This window comes from Magallana gigas, chromosome 2 (genome assembly GCF_963853765.1).
Source record: "Magallana gigas chromosome 2, xbMagGiga1.1, whole genome shotgun sequence".
Taxonomy (NCBI): Eukaryota; Metazoa; Mollusca; class Bivalvia; order Ostreida; family Ostreidae; genus Magallana; species Magallana gigas.
In genome coordinates this window covers 8,413,537-8,426,690 of record NC_088854.1, presented here as the reverse complement: position 1 = coordinate 8,426,690, position 13,154 = coordinate 8,413,537, and the positions used below count along the sequence as shown (strand labels likewise).

The 13,154-nt window shown below is 33.8% G+C and overlaps 2 protein-coding genes across 4 annotated transcripts; one reads left to right on the top strand and one right to left on the bottom strand.

Moving 5' to 3' along the window:
- Positions 1–1,909: 1,909 nt before the first annotated feature.
- On the bottom strand, positions 1,910–3,336 carry LOC105327459 (cytochrome c oxidase assembly factor 5). The gene is made up of 4 exons (XM_011427950.4): positions 3,251–3,336; positions 3,015–3,146; positions 2,700–2,798; positions 1,910–2,127 (listed from the first exon to the last, which is right to left on the bottom strand). The coding sequence occupies exons 2-4, from the start codon at positions 3,141–3,143 to the stop codon at positions 2,083–2,085; spliced, it is 273 nt and encodes a 90-aa protein (XP_011426252.1). The 5' UTR covers positions 3,144–3,146; positions 3,251–3,336; the 3' UTR covers positions 1,910–2,082.
- Positions 3,337–3,351: 15 nt separating this feature from the next.
- Positions 3,352–12,742, top strand: LOC105327458 (kinesin-like protein KIF3A). 3 transcript variants are annotated; one of them, XM_034444064.2, is made up of 19 exons: positions 3,352–3,494; positions 3,722–3,823; positions 4,140–4,308; positions 4,462–4,606; positions 4,783–4,867; positions 4,978–5,083; positions 5,273–5,412; positions 5,662–5,859; positions 6,081–6,255; positions 6,484–6,585; positions 6,806–6,820; positions 8,112–8,126; positions 8,711–8,867; positions 9,548–9,728; positions 10,046–10,156; positions 11,007–11,132; positions 11,302–11,424; positions 11,673–11,824; positions 12,148–12,742. In XM_034444064.2, exons 1-19 carry the CDS (start codon positions 3,489–3,491, stop codon positions 12,185–12,187), a joined length of 2,148 nt encoding a protein of 715 aa, XP_034299955.1. In that variant the 5' UTR covers positions 3,352–3,488; the 3' UTR covers positions 12,188–12,742. The 3 variants fall into 3 exon arrangements, with proteins under 3 accessions (XP_034299955.1, XP_034299956.1, XP_034299957.1); XM_034444065.2 differs by lacking the exon at positions 8,112–8,126; XM_034444066.2 differs by lacking the exons at positions 6,806–6,820; positions 8,112–8,126.
- Positions 12,743–13,154: the final 412 nt, after the last annotated feature.

Below are 13,154 nucleotides of genomic sequence, written 5' to 3'. Positions count from 1 at the left end.
ATATATTGTATACCACCCAGAATACATGAATACATTATATTCTCCACATCCAATAAACTACTGTCGGTTCTATATCAAAACAAATTAACAATTCAAACATGTTTTATAATTATTCGCAACATGGAAATCAGCTATTTATTATCTAAAACATGTAAATCTACTAATCATCACGCATTCTTCAACGTAAAATGTTGTGTGATGATTGACTTACTGTTTAATATTTTAGCTTACAGTATTCTAATTCTTTCAGCTTGTTGAAACTTTATTAATATTGCACAAGAATTGGAGAGTGTTCACAATTAAACTACTGTAATGACAACATTTCTCTTCAATGATGTACACCATAGTATAGATTAATTTATCATGGATACTTGTTTCACGTGTTTTATATTTTCGTCGAATTATTTAAAGCCATGGCTTTGGGTAAATTACTATTCATACTAGTATCTACACCCTGTAGAACGTATATTCATAACAAGTTAATAAGCGCTAGTTTCATTCACTTTGCTGCATTTACATTATCCCCGCGCAACCCACCCAAGTTTTGAGGCAAATATAGATAACACCATAAAAGACTGTTTATAAAAATCGATGTTTTACTGTGCTTGAATAATTAATTTGTATTTTTTATTACCGAAAGAAGTAAAGCGAAAGACTATGTATTAGTACGTTGTAATAAATGCATGCATCTTTTTTTTTACACCCCCCCCCCCAAAAAAAAAAGAGAAAACAAACAAAAAACCCAAAACGTCTCTGTTATTATTGTAAACAATTTATGTTTGTTTGGGTGCAACGAATTATATAGAACATAAAAATGAATGCTTTTCTAAATTATCATTGTTGCTTATATATTTCAAAAACATAATAAAATATGAACTTAAAATTGTTTGCTGATTCTTAACTATGAAATACTTCGTTTTGCTGCCCTTTTAGATAAAAGAAAAGAATTCAATTTAATACACATGTCAAAGATGTTCAGATTTCGAATTCTTTACGCTAAAAGGTTAATAAACCTGTAAAATGGTAATCAGTGACTGTGTCATTAATCAAACGTGAGCTCACAGGAGATTAACATACTGAGGTAATTCATTGTAATTTGTTTTTCCAATCGGACAAGACATATGAAGTTCCTCCCTATAAATAAAAGTTCTCGATGTACATCTATCAGTCTCCTTTATCAGACATGCTTATACATGTACGAGAAGAAGATATATACATAGGCTGTGCCTAGTTTCCAATCCTCCTCTAACATTAAACTTTTTTCAGTACTCACTAGCCTCTCGTACCCTTGACGGTCCACATTTTAAGCAGGTTTGAATGAGAGAAAAAAAGCTAAACGTTATAATTTACTTGGTCAACGGTACGAGAGCCCAGTGAGTACTGGAAAAAAGTAAATGGTCGTTCTTCGAAAGTAAAATATCGTTATTACGAGATAAGGGGTCGTAATGAAATAAAAAGTAATTCATGATAAAGTGTTATAACAAGTTTTAAAAGTCTAAATGATTGTATTACATAAGAAGTTGCTAAAAGATGCAATCATGAGATAAGTATTTGTTACATGTAATAATATTCATTACATTGTCACTGTATTGTTGTTTTCTTAATAAAACAACTTAATATCTCTATTACTGATTTCTTTTCTCACTTTTACTCTTTTATCTCTGTAATATTCTGATGATTAAGTAGTAGACTTTTCACTTTGTTTTAATATCTTTTTCTCATCATTGATTTTTATCCTGTAAAAACTAATTTAAAAGTCTTTATAAGAACTATTTATACAAGAATTACAATTTTTTTTAACACTTTCATTTCACCTCACAAGGTTTTCCCAGAAAGGCATTTTTGAATTATGAAAAATATATCAATGATATATTTAAAAAAAATACAATAAATAAACAATAAACAAACATTTGAAGTTATTATTTTTTATTATGTTTCCTTCAGTTTTTGTATATCCAATGTACATGTATAAAATGTTTAAAGTATCACACAATATTAACATGAATTATAGTTACTTTCATTCACACTTCACACTCAGCCTACTCCATTCAATTCCACACAATTCACATGATTCATTTTAGTCTAGTAGTCTTTAGACATCCCTCTAAACTGTTGCCTTCGATCAAACTGAAAATAATTAAATATAAAAAACAAATGAAAGTTCAATGTATCATATATGATAAAACTACTCATTTGAGAATAAGTATAAACAATTGCAAATTAGTTTTACTGGAATTAAGAAAGGAAAAGTGGATCTTTTCTTCAATGATAAGTCTTTCTTTGATGTTGTACATTGGGATATAACTGCAGCAGGCATTGCAGGCAAAATGCATATAACCTACTTCCATGGATTGATATTTCTTCAGTGATCACAGAATACATATAAATCCTTATAAAACTACATTTATTTTTCATATTTTTGTTTCCCTTTTAATATTTATACATTTATTTAAAAAAAAAAGTGTTTTATCAATTTAATAGTATGTTAAAGTTAAACATGCTCATAACATGCTCATAACAAACTCACATCAAGGTCAGTTTAAATCCCCTTATCTTAAAATTATATGAAACTGATAAAATATTACAAATTCTGTTAAGAACGAATCAAATGTTTTTTTTATATTACCTTCTTCTACTGTTCATTATCAAAGAAATAAAGGAATAAATACTCAATAGATGTTAATGCTTGTCATACTTACAGTGCCATGTTTACATCGATACAAGGAGTAAACTAGACTCTGACAATGTTCTACGTCGGGGTGTTTCTCTTTCAGGCACTCTTTAGGTGTTTTTCTTTCCTGCAATAATGAACAACCCGATTATAATGACTTATAAAAATCAACATCTTGGTTTGAACGGTTTGGATGATTCTGAAGAAGAATGAAGCATGCATGCAGCATTCATCTTTGAAGACAGACAGCACTGTAACCATCGTGACTCATTATCATATAAGAATGATATCTTCTAAAAATGAAAAAGTTATCAGCATGTTAGTCTTCAAAATGCATCCCTACCTTTTGACAACAGTCTGTAACTATCACACATTCGTACAATTCTTTCCTCACTCTGTCACATTTCCTTCCCCAGTTTCTCCAGAAAAAGATGGATTTCTCTTTTTCTTTCGCTTCATCCGTCGATGACATTATCTACAACACATAGAAAATTCTGAAAGATTCGATACTTGAACACTTTGAAAAGCAATAAACAAGCAAAAAATTGTATGCGAGCAAAATTTCGCATAGCGACATACCAAACTTTATAAATATTGTCAACTCAAGGGCGCAGACATATTTATTCTTTCGTAAGATAACTTCACTAAAACCTCTAGAGGCCTTCCGAGTTTTAAATGATTTCAACCAATCAGCAGTTAGATAACTATTAGTGCGAGGTATTGCAAACATTTTTGTGACAGTCAGAAACTGAAACAGCCAAGAAAACATCCAGAGTACATTCGACGTTTGTGTGTATGATTTAGCTGATCGTCCATCATGCCGGTAAAACATTTCAAGACTATTCTTTCAAGCAGTATCAGAATTATCTTACTTATTAACTGCAATGCATATTTTTCCTATAAAATTGAGTTTTATTTTAAAATGTGAAGATTCTTTCAATTATCTCAATTCTCTCTCTCTCTCTCTCTCTCTCTCTCTCTCTCTCTCTCTCTCTCTCTCTGACAGTGGTAGATAAAAAACAAATCATATAGTGTCAGCTTTTTTTTTAGGAGAAAAACGGCCCAAGTGGGTCAGACTGTGTGCAGGTGTGTGTCAGATGTCGACCACTTAATGACAAGGAGAAGGACCAGAGCTGTACAATGTGTGTTAAGGTCTGAAACACTCAAAAATGCTCTTTTTCTACTTAAGTATGATGCCTTTAAAAAGATAAAATGTATTATGTTTCTCACTTATCATAGGTTTCCAAAAGGTGGTAGTCATAATAAATTGTCTAAATTCAAAAAAGAGATTAAAAATAAATTTGTGACAAAACTTTAAACTGAAGAAAATCAATATTATATAAAGAAGCACAATAATATTGATTGTATCATAGGATTATCTAGTTTTATACATATTTAGATATCTTGGAACCTTTAATTCTTGTTACTAATTTCAAAGTTTTATATACCGGTACTTGTATACATTCAGGTAGATGAGATGAGAGGAACCATCACAGTGAAAGGCCCCAACACAGGCTCTGGAGAACCTCCTAAAACCTTCACATTTGACACAGTGTTTGACACAACCTGTAAACAGGTTGATGTGTACAACAAGTCAGCCAGGCCTATTGTAGACTGTGTACTGGAGGGATACAATGGTTCATCCACAATTTACAGCATTGCTTGAATGTTCAAATTCATTAAAATAAACTGCCTTTGAAGTTTAAAAATATGCTAAAGTTGGTGAAATTGTTTATTGAACTTTATTTGATTTATGGTCAAATATGCATATTTCAAATATTTATTTTCAGGAACCATATTTGCGTATGGACAGACAGGCACAGGGAAGACTTTTACCATGGAGGGGGTTAGATCTGTACCAGAATTAAGGGGGATCATTCCTAACTCATTTGCCCATATATTTGGTCACATTGCAAAGGCAGAAGGAGATACTAGGTCAGGGTCTCAGTATAAGTGTTACATGCACTAGTTTCTTTTTCTTTTTTTTTAAGATTCTTGACTATGATATTGTAATGTAGCTGCAGATTGCCAAGTTGTAAACTTTAATTGCTTATAAAGTTTGTGTAAATACTGTAATAGTTGTGCATCTATGTTTTCTATCTCTCTTGCAGATTTTTGGTGCGAGTTTCATATCTAGAAATTTACAATGAGGAAGTTAGAGATCTGCTGGGTAAAGATCAAGCCGCTAGGCTGGAGGTTAGCTTGTTACTGTAAACTTTACATTTCAGTGCATTTCTTCTTTTTATGCATGAGCTGTACATTTTTATTTTATATAGCAGTTGTTAATAAGGGATTTTGGATTGCAGGTCAAGGAGAGACCAGATGTGGGGGTGTATGTGAAGGACCTGTCTGCATTCAGTGTCAATAATGCTGATGACATGGACAGAATCATGACCATCGGGAACAAAAACAGTCAGTATTAGTCTGTACTTGTATGAACATGTAAAGCCAAAGTAAGCCAAAACCAAAGTAAACAGAATGAAAATGTTTTGAGAACTACTATCTAAATGATTGGGAAACTTATGCATTTATATTGCATAGTAAATGATATCATCTGATATTATGAAAATTTGACTCCATTTAAAATGATTTTCTCAACAGGACATGTTGGAGCCACCAATATGAATCTCCATAGTTCTAGATCTCACGCCATCTTCACAGTCACTATAGAATGTAGTGAGAAATATCCTGATGGTAAACAGCATGTCCGAGTGGGCAAGCTACATTTGGTCGATCTAGCGGTAATAACACATTATATTGAAAACATTATCTGTTCTTTCCATTTATAAATATGGTAAATGGTCACATTTAAGAACATGAAAATTTACATAAAAATGATTTTTATAAAGAATTCTATGCGGTGTTTAAAAACATGATAGACAGAAGGGAAAAAAACTGTTTATATCAGTATGAGCAAGTAATAGACTGCTACATCAAATAGATAAAAAAAAAAAGTTTTGGATAATTCATTAACTATTCAAATATTACAGGGTTCAGAGAGACAGGCCAAGACAGGAGCCACAGGACAGAGACTGAAGGAGGCCACCAAGATTAACCTGTCCCTCTCCACCCTGGGTAACGTCATCTCGGCCCTGGTGGACGGGAAAAGTACTCACATTCCATACAGAAACTCCAAGCTAACCCGTCTGCTGCAGGACTCACTCGGGGGAAACTCTAAAACAGCAATGGTAAAAAGTAAAATTGCCCGTCCCTGGGACTTCGTTATAAGCGTGTTTTACTGTATTGTATGAAATACACACTGTTTCTTTCTTAAACTTCACTTCAGAGTTGTCAGTACTTGTGATAAATATAGATTTATGGTTTGAAACAGAAATCACTTGGTATACATACAGGTACATATAGAGGTTAGTTTTAAATGGTATCATTTTATATTGATTTAAAATTTCAGATTGCCAACATAGGACCAGCTGATTACAACTATGATGAGTCCATTAGCACTCTCCGCTACGCCAACAGAGCTAAGAATATCCAGAACAAAGCCAAGATCAATGAGGATCCAAAGGACGCACTGTTGAGACAGTTCCAGAAGGAGATCGAAGAACTCCGTAAACAACTGGACGAAGGTACGTGTTGAGGAATCCATTTTAAAAAAATGAATTGGTTTTTGTACTTTAATCACAAACAACTCACCGCATTCTGCATACTGAAATGATAACAATGAAGTAATTTCATAATATCACATGCCAAGGAAAAGTTGTCTAATAACTTTGGAGTTTCGTAAGATTACTCTTTAATTTTCTTTTGAAAAATTGTTCAAAACTCATGTTAACTAAACTCTCTGGTTTTTCTAGGGTCTGATTATGAGTCAGGAGACAGTGAAGAAGAGGAGAGTGAGGAAGAGGTGGGTGAGGATGGTGTGGTCCGAAGGGTGAAAAAGAAGAAGAAGAAGCGAGGTGAGATATCAACATCAAATGTTATTTATATTTTCTCAATGTAATCATCATTATATTCTGTATGAAAAAAGAAATATAAAAAATATTTTAGTTTTGGTACCTGTACATGTACATCAAAATTCATTTATTTCACATATAATGTAGTCAATACATATAATATGACCTCAGTGTGACCTTAAAATATGACATCATGATGACATTTGTCTTTCACATCACGCAGGGAAAGGACAGAAAGGTAACCCTCTCATCCTGTTCAGCAGCTTTCACTAGAGTACAGCACACTGCATTCTCTGTTGTCAACTCTACTTCATTGTGGCTCTTTAATCTGTTGTCAACATCAGTCTTTCTTTCAAGCTTTTTATAGATAGGTGACTCTCAAAATCGGATTGCTCCAAAAGAGAAAACAATTTTAGTTTGTTAAAAAGTTGAAAAATTGGTGTTTCGGGTAATGAGTTAAAAATGGCAGATTATTAAATGTTAAAAATTTGCAGGTTTCTATTAAAAAAATCAGTTTATTTTTATTAAAAACATACACTGAAAGATAGTGGAAATATTTAATTTAAATGATATAAATTACTTAATTGTTTTTATACTCACTAGATATGTCATTTGTTTTGTGCAATATATTTTGTGATCAGCTTATCACTTGGGCATGGTGGCAGAAAAAAACAACATTCTTCACAAAGCACAGCACAGCTGTATCTTTGATGTCAAACTGTTCATAGGGCCAAAAATATAAATGTTGGGTTTCTCTGGCCAGCTTATAGGGCCAGAAATATAAATGTTTTGTAAGGAATAAAGTTACCATTCTTGAAGAGATTAAGCAGCTTTGATGTCAAAGTCAGAGTCTAAGAGAGTCACCTTTATCTTCTGTCAAAACATTGTCTTATTTTTGTGTTCACAGTTTTGTTTTGTGGGGTGTAAATCTTAAGTTAATGTCGTCAGTAGTAACAGTCATTTTCTACTGATTTGGCTTATTGAAATTATAATGTTACTATAATTTAATTTTTACAGAATTTTTAGTTATTTTTGTTAAGTTTATTTATCTTCAATTTTCATAGATTTCCATTCTTTTTTGTTTAATTACAACTCTGTTAATTTTACACCATACCTTTTGTACACTGGTTAATTCCAATACTTCCTTCCCTTTTTATTAAAAATCGCCACTTATGTGCACCAGGTAAACATTTATTTCTTGTCCTTATTTCTGAAGCCTGTCCTTCCTTAATTTGATTTCAATTTTCTCTTTTAGTTCATCACAATAAAGAATAAATTTTTTCATGCCATGCAGCACACATTTAATACACTATCTTTATTCTCAGGGATCCACCCTTAAAATATTTTTATATCAAGCATAAAAATAATTCATTTTCATGTGTTTGCAATGACTTTTGTTATATACATTAAATATGTCTAGTTACCAGCAGAGAGAGAGAGAGAGAGAGAGAGAGAGAGAGAGAGTGAGAGAGAGAGAGAGCATTATAATTAACATGTACATTTCTTGTTTTCAACTTTTGGACATTCAGACATGTTAGAGATTGGTAAGTCTACCCACAATGCAACAGTTCCTTTTAGGTTAATTGCATAGCCCTTTGTGGTATTAATTTCGCATTTTGATTTTGAATGAAAGGGCAATTACCGGTAAATTCAATTGCTTTTTATTGAGTTTTATAAAATAGAGGAATGTTTTCGGCATGCAAAATTTATACTTAAATGTTTGAATAGGAATGGTCCAAGTTAAAGCTTGGCCAAATTTTAGCAGATATGCAGATATGAGGAATATTTTTTAGTCTGTTCCATCATATTATAGAAAGACAATACAATGGCTTGTGCTTTCTTAATGATTTTATTGCCCCAGATTTTTAAATTCTGGATTCATTTTTCATGCTTTTGCAATGGTTTAACTGTAGTCTAAAGATTAAGAAATTGGAATGTTTTGCTTATGGTAAAATACTACAAACACTGCATTCCTATCCACCAGTTATGTGTAAAATCTTTTTAAGCAATCCTCATCATATAGAAAGTATATATTTTTCCATTATTCAAATGTTTACTACTGTTGTAACCCATAGGATTTTTTCAAATCTTAATGAAAATCTTAGTCCATAATGTTGTTTGATTTCAGAGCACAAACATATTTCAAAAGAAAAGATGGCCCAAATTCAGAGCAAGATAGAACAGGATAGAAAGATGTTGGAATCAAAGAAGGACATGGCAGAGGAGGAGAGGAATAAGGTCAAAGGGGACCTGGAGGAGAAAGAGATGGAGCTCAAGAAATTCCAGTAGGTTCACCCAGAGATTGTCTGATCATTACACATATCTATAAGTTATTACAGTAGGTTCACCCAGAGACTGTCTGATCATTACACATACATGTATTTATAAGTTTCTGAAAAACAGTTGGAGTTCAAGAAATTCCAGTAGGTTCACCCAGAGATTGTCTAATGATAACACATATCTATAAGTTTCTGAAAAACAGTTGGAGTTCAAGAAATTCCAGTAGGTTCACCCAGAGATTGTCTAATGATAACACATATCTATAAGTTTCTGAAAAACAGTTGGAGTTCAAGAAATTCCAGTAGGTTCACCCAGAGATTGTCTAATGATAACACATATCTATAAGTTTCTGAAAAATAAAGGAGTTCAAGAAATTCCAGTAGGTTCACCCAGAGATTGTCTAATGATTACACATATCTATAAAGTTCTGAAAAATAGATGGAGCTCATGAAATTTTCACTAGATTCATTGAAAAATGTTGACTAATGTTTATAAAAATCTGCAGATAAATATGGAGATGTTTCACAACAATCACCAGAAAAATATTGTGTTTATCTATGTTTTCAGAACTGTTAGTTCAGCTATGTTATGAACATTATGATAGCTAACTTAATACATGTACTAGTACTAAAACATTATGGAATTTTTTTTTTGATGTTCATACTGTATGTGTTGTCTCTTCTAGAGAGGAGCAGGACCAGTTAACCAATAAACTGGCTGCCCTGGAGAAGAAGATAATAGTGGGGGGAGAGAATCTTCTGGAGAAGGCGGAAGAACAGGAGCGGATGCTGGAAGAGTCAGCCAAGGAACTGGAGGCCAGGAAGGTCAAGGAAGAGGCGCTCCGAAAGGCACTGCTGGAGAAGGAGGTAGGCGTGGTTCAAATACAGCATGCAGTAAGGTACATGTATATTGTACATTGAAAACAGTACATTGTTACAAGTTTTATGTTCTCAGTATGTAACATTGTGGTGTATCAATTGGTACAATGACTATCTGATATAGGAGATGATTTATACTGGCAAATTTTCCTTCCAAAAAATATTCTGACATTGTTTCCATATTCATGATTGATTTCTTTCAGTAAACCATTATAACAGAAGCAGAATTTTGTGTCTCTGTGTGTACTGAAACAGAGGAATGATAAAACTTAAAAAGGTTACATGTTTTTATAATACATTTACAGCAAGAACAAGTAGACATTGAAGAAAAATACAGCTCCCTTCAGGAAGAAATCCAAGGAAAGACCAAAAAACTGAAGAAAGTCTGGACCATGTTGATGCAAGCCAAGTCTGAGGTAGTTATGCTGGGGTTGCTTGATTCAAGCCAAGTCTGAGGTAGTTATGTTGGGGTTGCTTGATTCAAGCCAAGTCTGAGGTAGGTATGCTGGGGTTGCTTGATGCAAGCCAAGTCTGAGGTAGGTATGCTGGGGCTGCTTGATTCAAGCCAAGTCTGAGGTAGTTATGCTGGGGTTGCTTGATTCAAGCCAAGTCTGAGGTAGTTATGCTGGGGTTGCTTGACGCAATCCAAGTCTGAGGTAGTTATGCTGGGGTTGCTTGATTCAAGCCAAGTCTGAGGTAGGTATGCTGGGGTTGCTTGATGCAATCCAAGTCTGAGGTAGTTAAGCTGGGGTTGCTTGATGCAAGCCAAGTCTGAGGTAGGTATGCTGGGGTTGCTTGATGCAAGCCAAGTCTGAGGTAGTTATGCTGGGGCTGCTTGATTCAAGCCAAGTCTGAGGTACATGTAGGTATGCTGGGGCTGCTTGATGCAAGCCAAGTCTGAGGTACATGTAGGTATGCTGGGGTTGCTTAATGCAAGCCAAGTCTGAGGTAGGTATGCTGGGGCTGCTTGATTCAAGCCAAGTCTGAGGTAGGTATGCTGGGGTTGCTTGATGCAAGCCAAGTCTGAGGTAGTTATGCTGGGGTTGCTTGATGCAAGCCAAGTCTGGGGTAGTTATGCTGGGGTCGCCTCATGTGTTATGTCACTGAGTTGTATTGTTTGATTGAATTACCCAAATTGTTTACCCAAAAGTACTATACATGTATTTTATTTGACTGCTTGCATTTATTACTTGGTGGAATACTTTTTATTATTTCCCTTTGTTGAGTATATCAGATGACTGGTGCTAACTGTGTTGTTACTTGTAGATAGCAGATCTTCAGCAGGAACACCAGCGGGAGATGGAGGGTTTGTTGGAAAATGTCAGACAACTGAGTCGCGAACTCAAGCTACAGATGACCATCATCGACAACTTTATACCACCAGAGTACCAGGTAACACATGTTCTTATGTTCATTTTTATGATACTGTAGATTCCTAATTAAAATGTACATAGAACTTGTGTTGCAGTCATTATTACATGACTGTATACATTTGATCTGAACCTATCAATTGCCAGGTGAGTGTTCATAAGATAACACATGTAAATGTATATTTTATTAGGACATGATTGAACAGAATGTGTCATGGAATGACGATATTGGGGAGTGGCAGTTGCGCTGTGTGGCGTACTCGGGTAACAACATGAGGAAACAGTCACCGCAACCAGACAAAGATAAGGAGAAGGTGAGTGTCTACAGGTTAGGGGTGTACCCCTCAACAGTCTTTATTATTGATTCACTATTCATTATCTGACAGGGAAGAGGGAGTGAAGAAATCTTAATGCAGTGTTGCTCTGATGCGCTATTGAACCCATTTTAACTTTACTTTGACAATTTTATGACAAATCCAGAGACTTTTTCTTTGACTGTGGATCTTGGTATGGAGTCCCTTACATGTACAAATAACTTTAAAACTCTATGGTTGTTTTACAGTATACAGCTCCAGACCTCAGCAATGTATACCTAGCTTACACAGCAGAGACGGCAGAGAAAGCAATGGAGAAAGCCATGCGACCCAAATCCTCCAAGTCAGCTCGACCAAAGTCCAGTCGACCCAAGTCAAGCCGACCCAAAAGTTCCAAAAAGTTAGTATCAGCCACTTACATAATTCTTAAATGTGATTGTTATACACAAAAAGATTCACCAAGCTATGATATGCTGGGTTAATGCTATTATTGTGAAAAACACAAGGAAAAATAAATGAGACAAGTATATAAATAAGGTTCATGAATCTTGCTAATGAAAAAAGTTTACTGGGGGGGGAAAAAAGCCACTCTTACGTGACCATAGGCAGAACTTTATTCATAAGATATAAATTTAGAGCATCTTTTTTACTGCTATGTTGAGAAATACTTTTGTTGCTTCAAGTGTTGAAAATCTTTTAAAAGTTGTCCTCCTTGATTTGTAGGAAGCAGAAGGAGGCGAATATAGAGGATGTGATACAGTGACTTGCTGCCGTACTGTGGACCCTGATCATCATTGAGTTAGCCGTCATACTCAGACTGTAAATAACAAACTGCTGGACAACCTTTATCCTACAAAAACACTTCTTTTTAGTGATACACAACTAATTCCATTCAAACAATCAGTATTCAGCAGACAATGATGTACACAACTAGTACATGTACTTGTTGATTGTAGAACTTCCTTCTTGGATTCAAATGACTTTATTGTACATTGGCTTGCTACATCAAGTTGCTACTTGTGAGAAAAATGTAACAATTATTTATTACTTTATTTTTATTTGTGATATTTTTTGTGACTAGTCACAGCTGAATTCCATCCATTTTGTCCCTTTTGACTTAAATTATTTAGTGCATTTATATTGACTTACTTTATTATTTGATGAATGATTTGGTTTTTTTTTTTCTTATTTCTAGTTTATTTACACATTCTATAAGTGGTTGAAATGATGGATATTGATAAGGACGTAAATTTTTTCGTAATTTTTCTAATTCTAGTACATGTATTTTTATCATTTTAGAAAGTCTAATCTATCTACAGGGGGTAGCAAAAAAATCATTCATTAAAATTAAATTTATGTATTTCTTTAAATTGTCTTAATGTTAACAAATAAATATTAATGAAAAATTACTTTTAGCTTGTTTTAAAAATCCTATCAATGTGATTTGAGAAGACACAGTGGACCATCTAGTTCCACTTATTCATAAGGAAATCTACTCTTCACAAGAAATGTTATATACATGTACATGTATGTGGCAAGGATAAAACATAGGTAATCACAGATTACCAAGCTCACCGAGACGAGGCATCACCCTTATGAGACCACCTTTATCATATTATATGAAAATCATACTTTATGATCTTGGATATTCATGGATTCTGTTTTGACACAAAATCATATATCGTCTGTTAAAAAATTGTATGATTATCATATGTTCATATGTTAATCAA

Coding starts and splice junctions, on each gene's coding strand:
- LOC105327459 (XM_011427950.4), bottom strand. CDS start 3,143: ATGTCATCGACGGATGAAGCGAAAGAAAAAGAGAAATCCATCTTTTTC. Junction 2,799..3,014: donor TTACAGACTGTTGTCAAAAG/GTAGGGATGCAT, acceptor TCATTATTGCAG/GAAAGAAAAACACCTAAAGA. Junction 2,128..2,699: donor ATCGATGTAAACATGGCACT/GTAAGTATGACA, acceptor AATTATTTTCAG/TTTGATCGAAGGCAACAGTT.
- LOC105327458 (XM_034444064.2), top strand. Junction 3,824..4,139: donor GCTGTACAATGTGTGTTAAG/GTCTGAAACACT, acceptor GTATACATTCAG/GTAGATGAGATGAGAGGAAC. Junction 5,860..6,080: donor GAAACTCTAAAACAGCAATG/GTAAAAAGTAAA, acceptor TTAAAATTTCAG/ATTGCCAACATAGGACCAGC.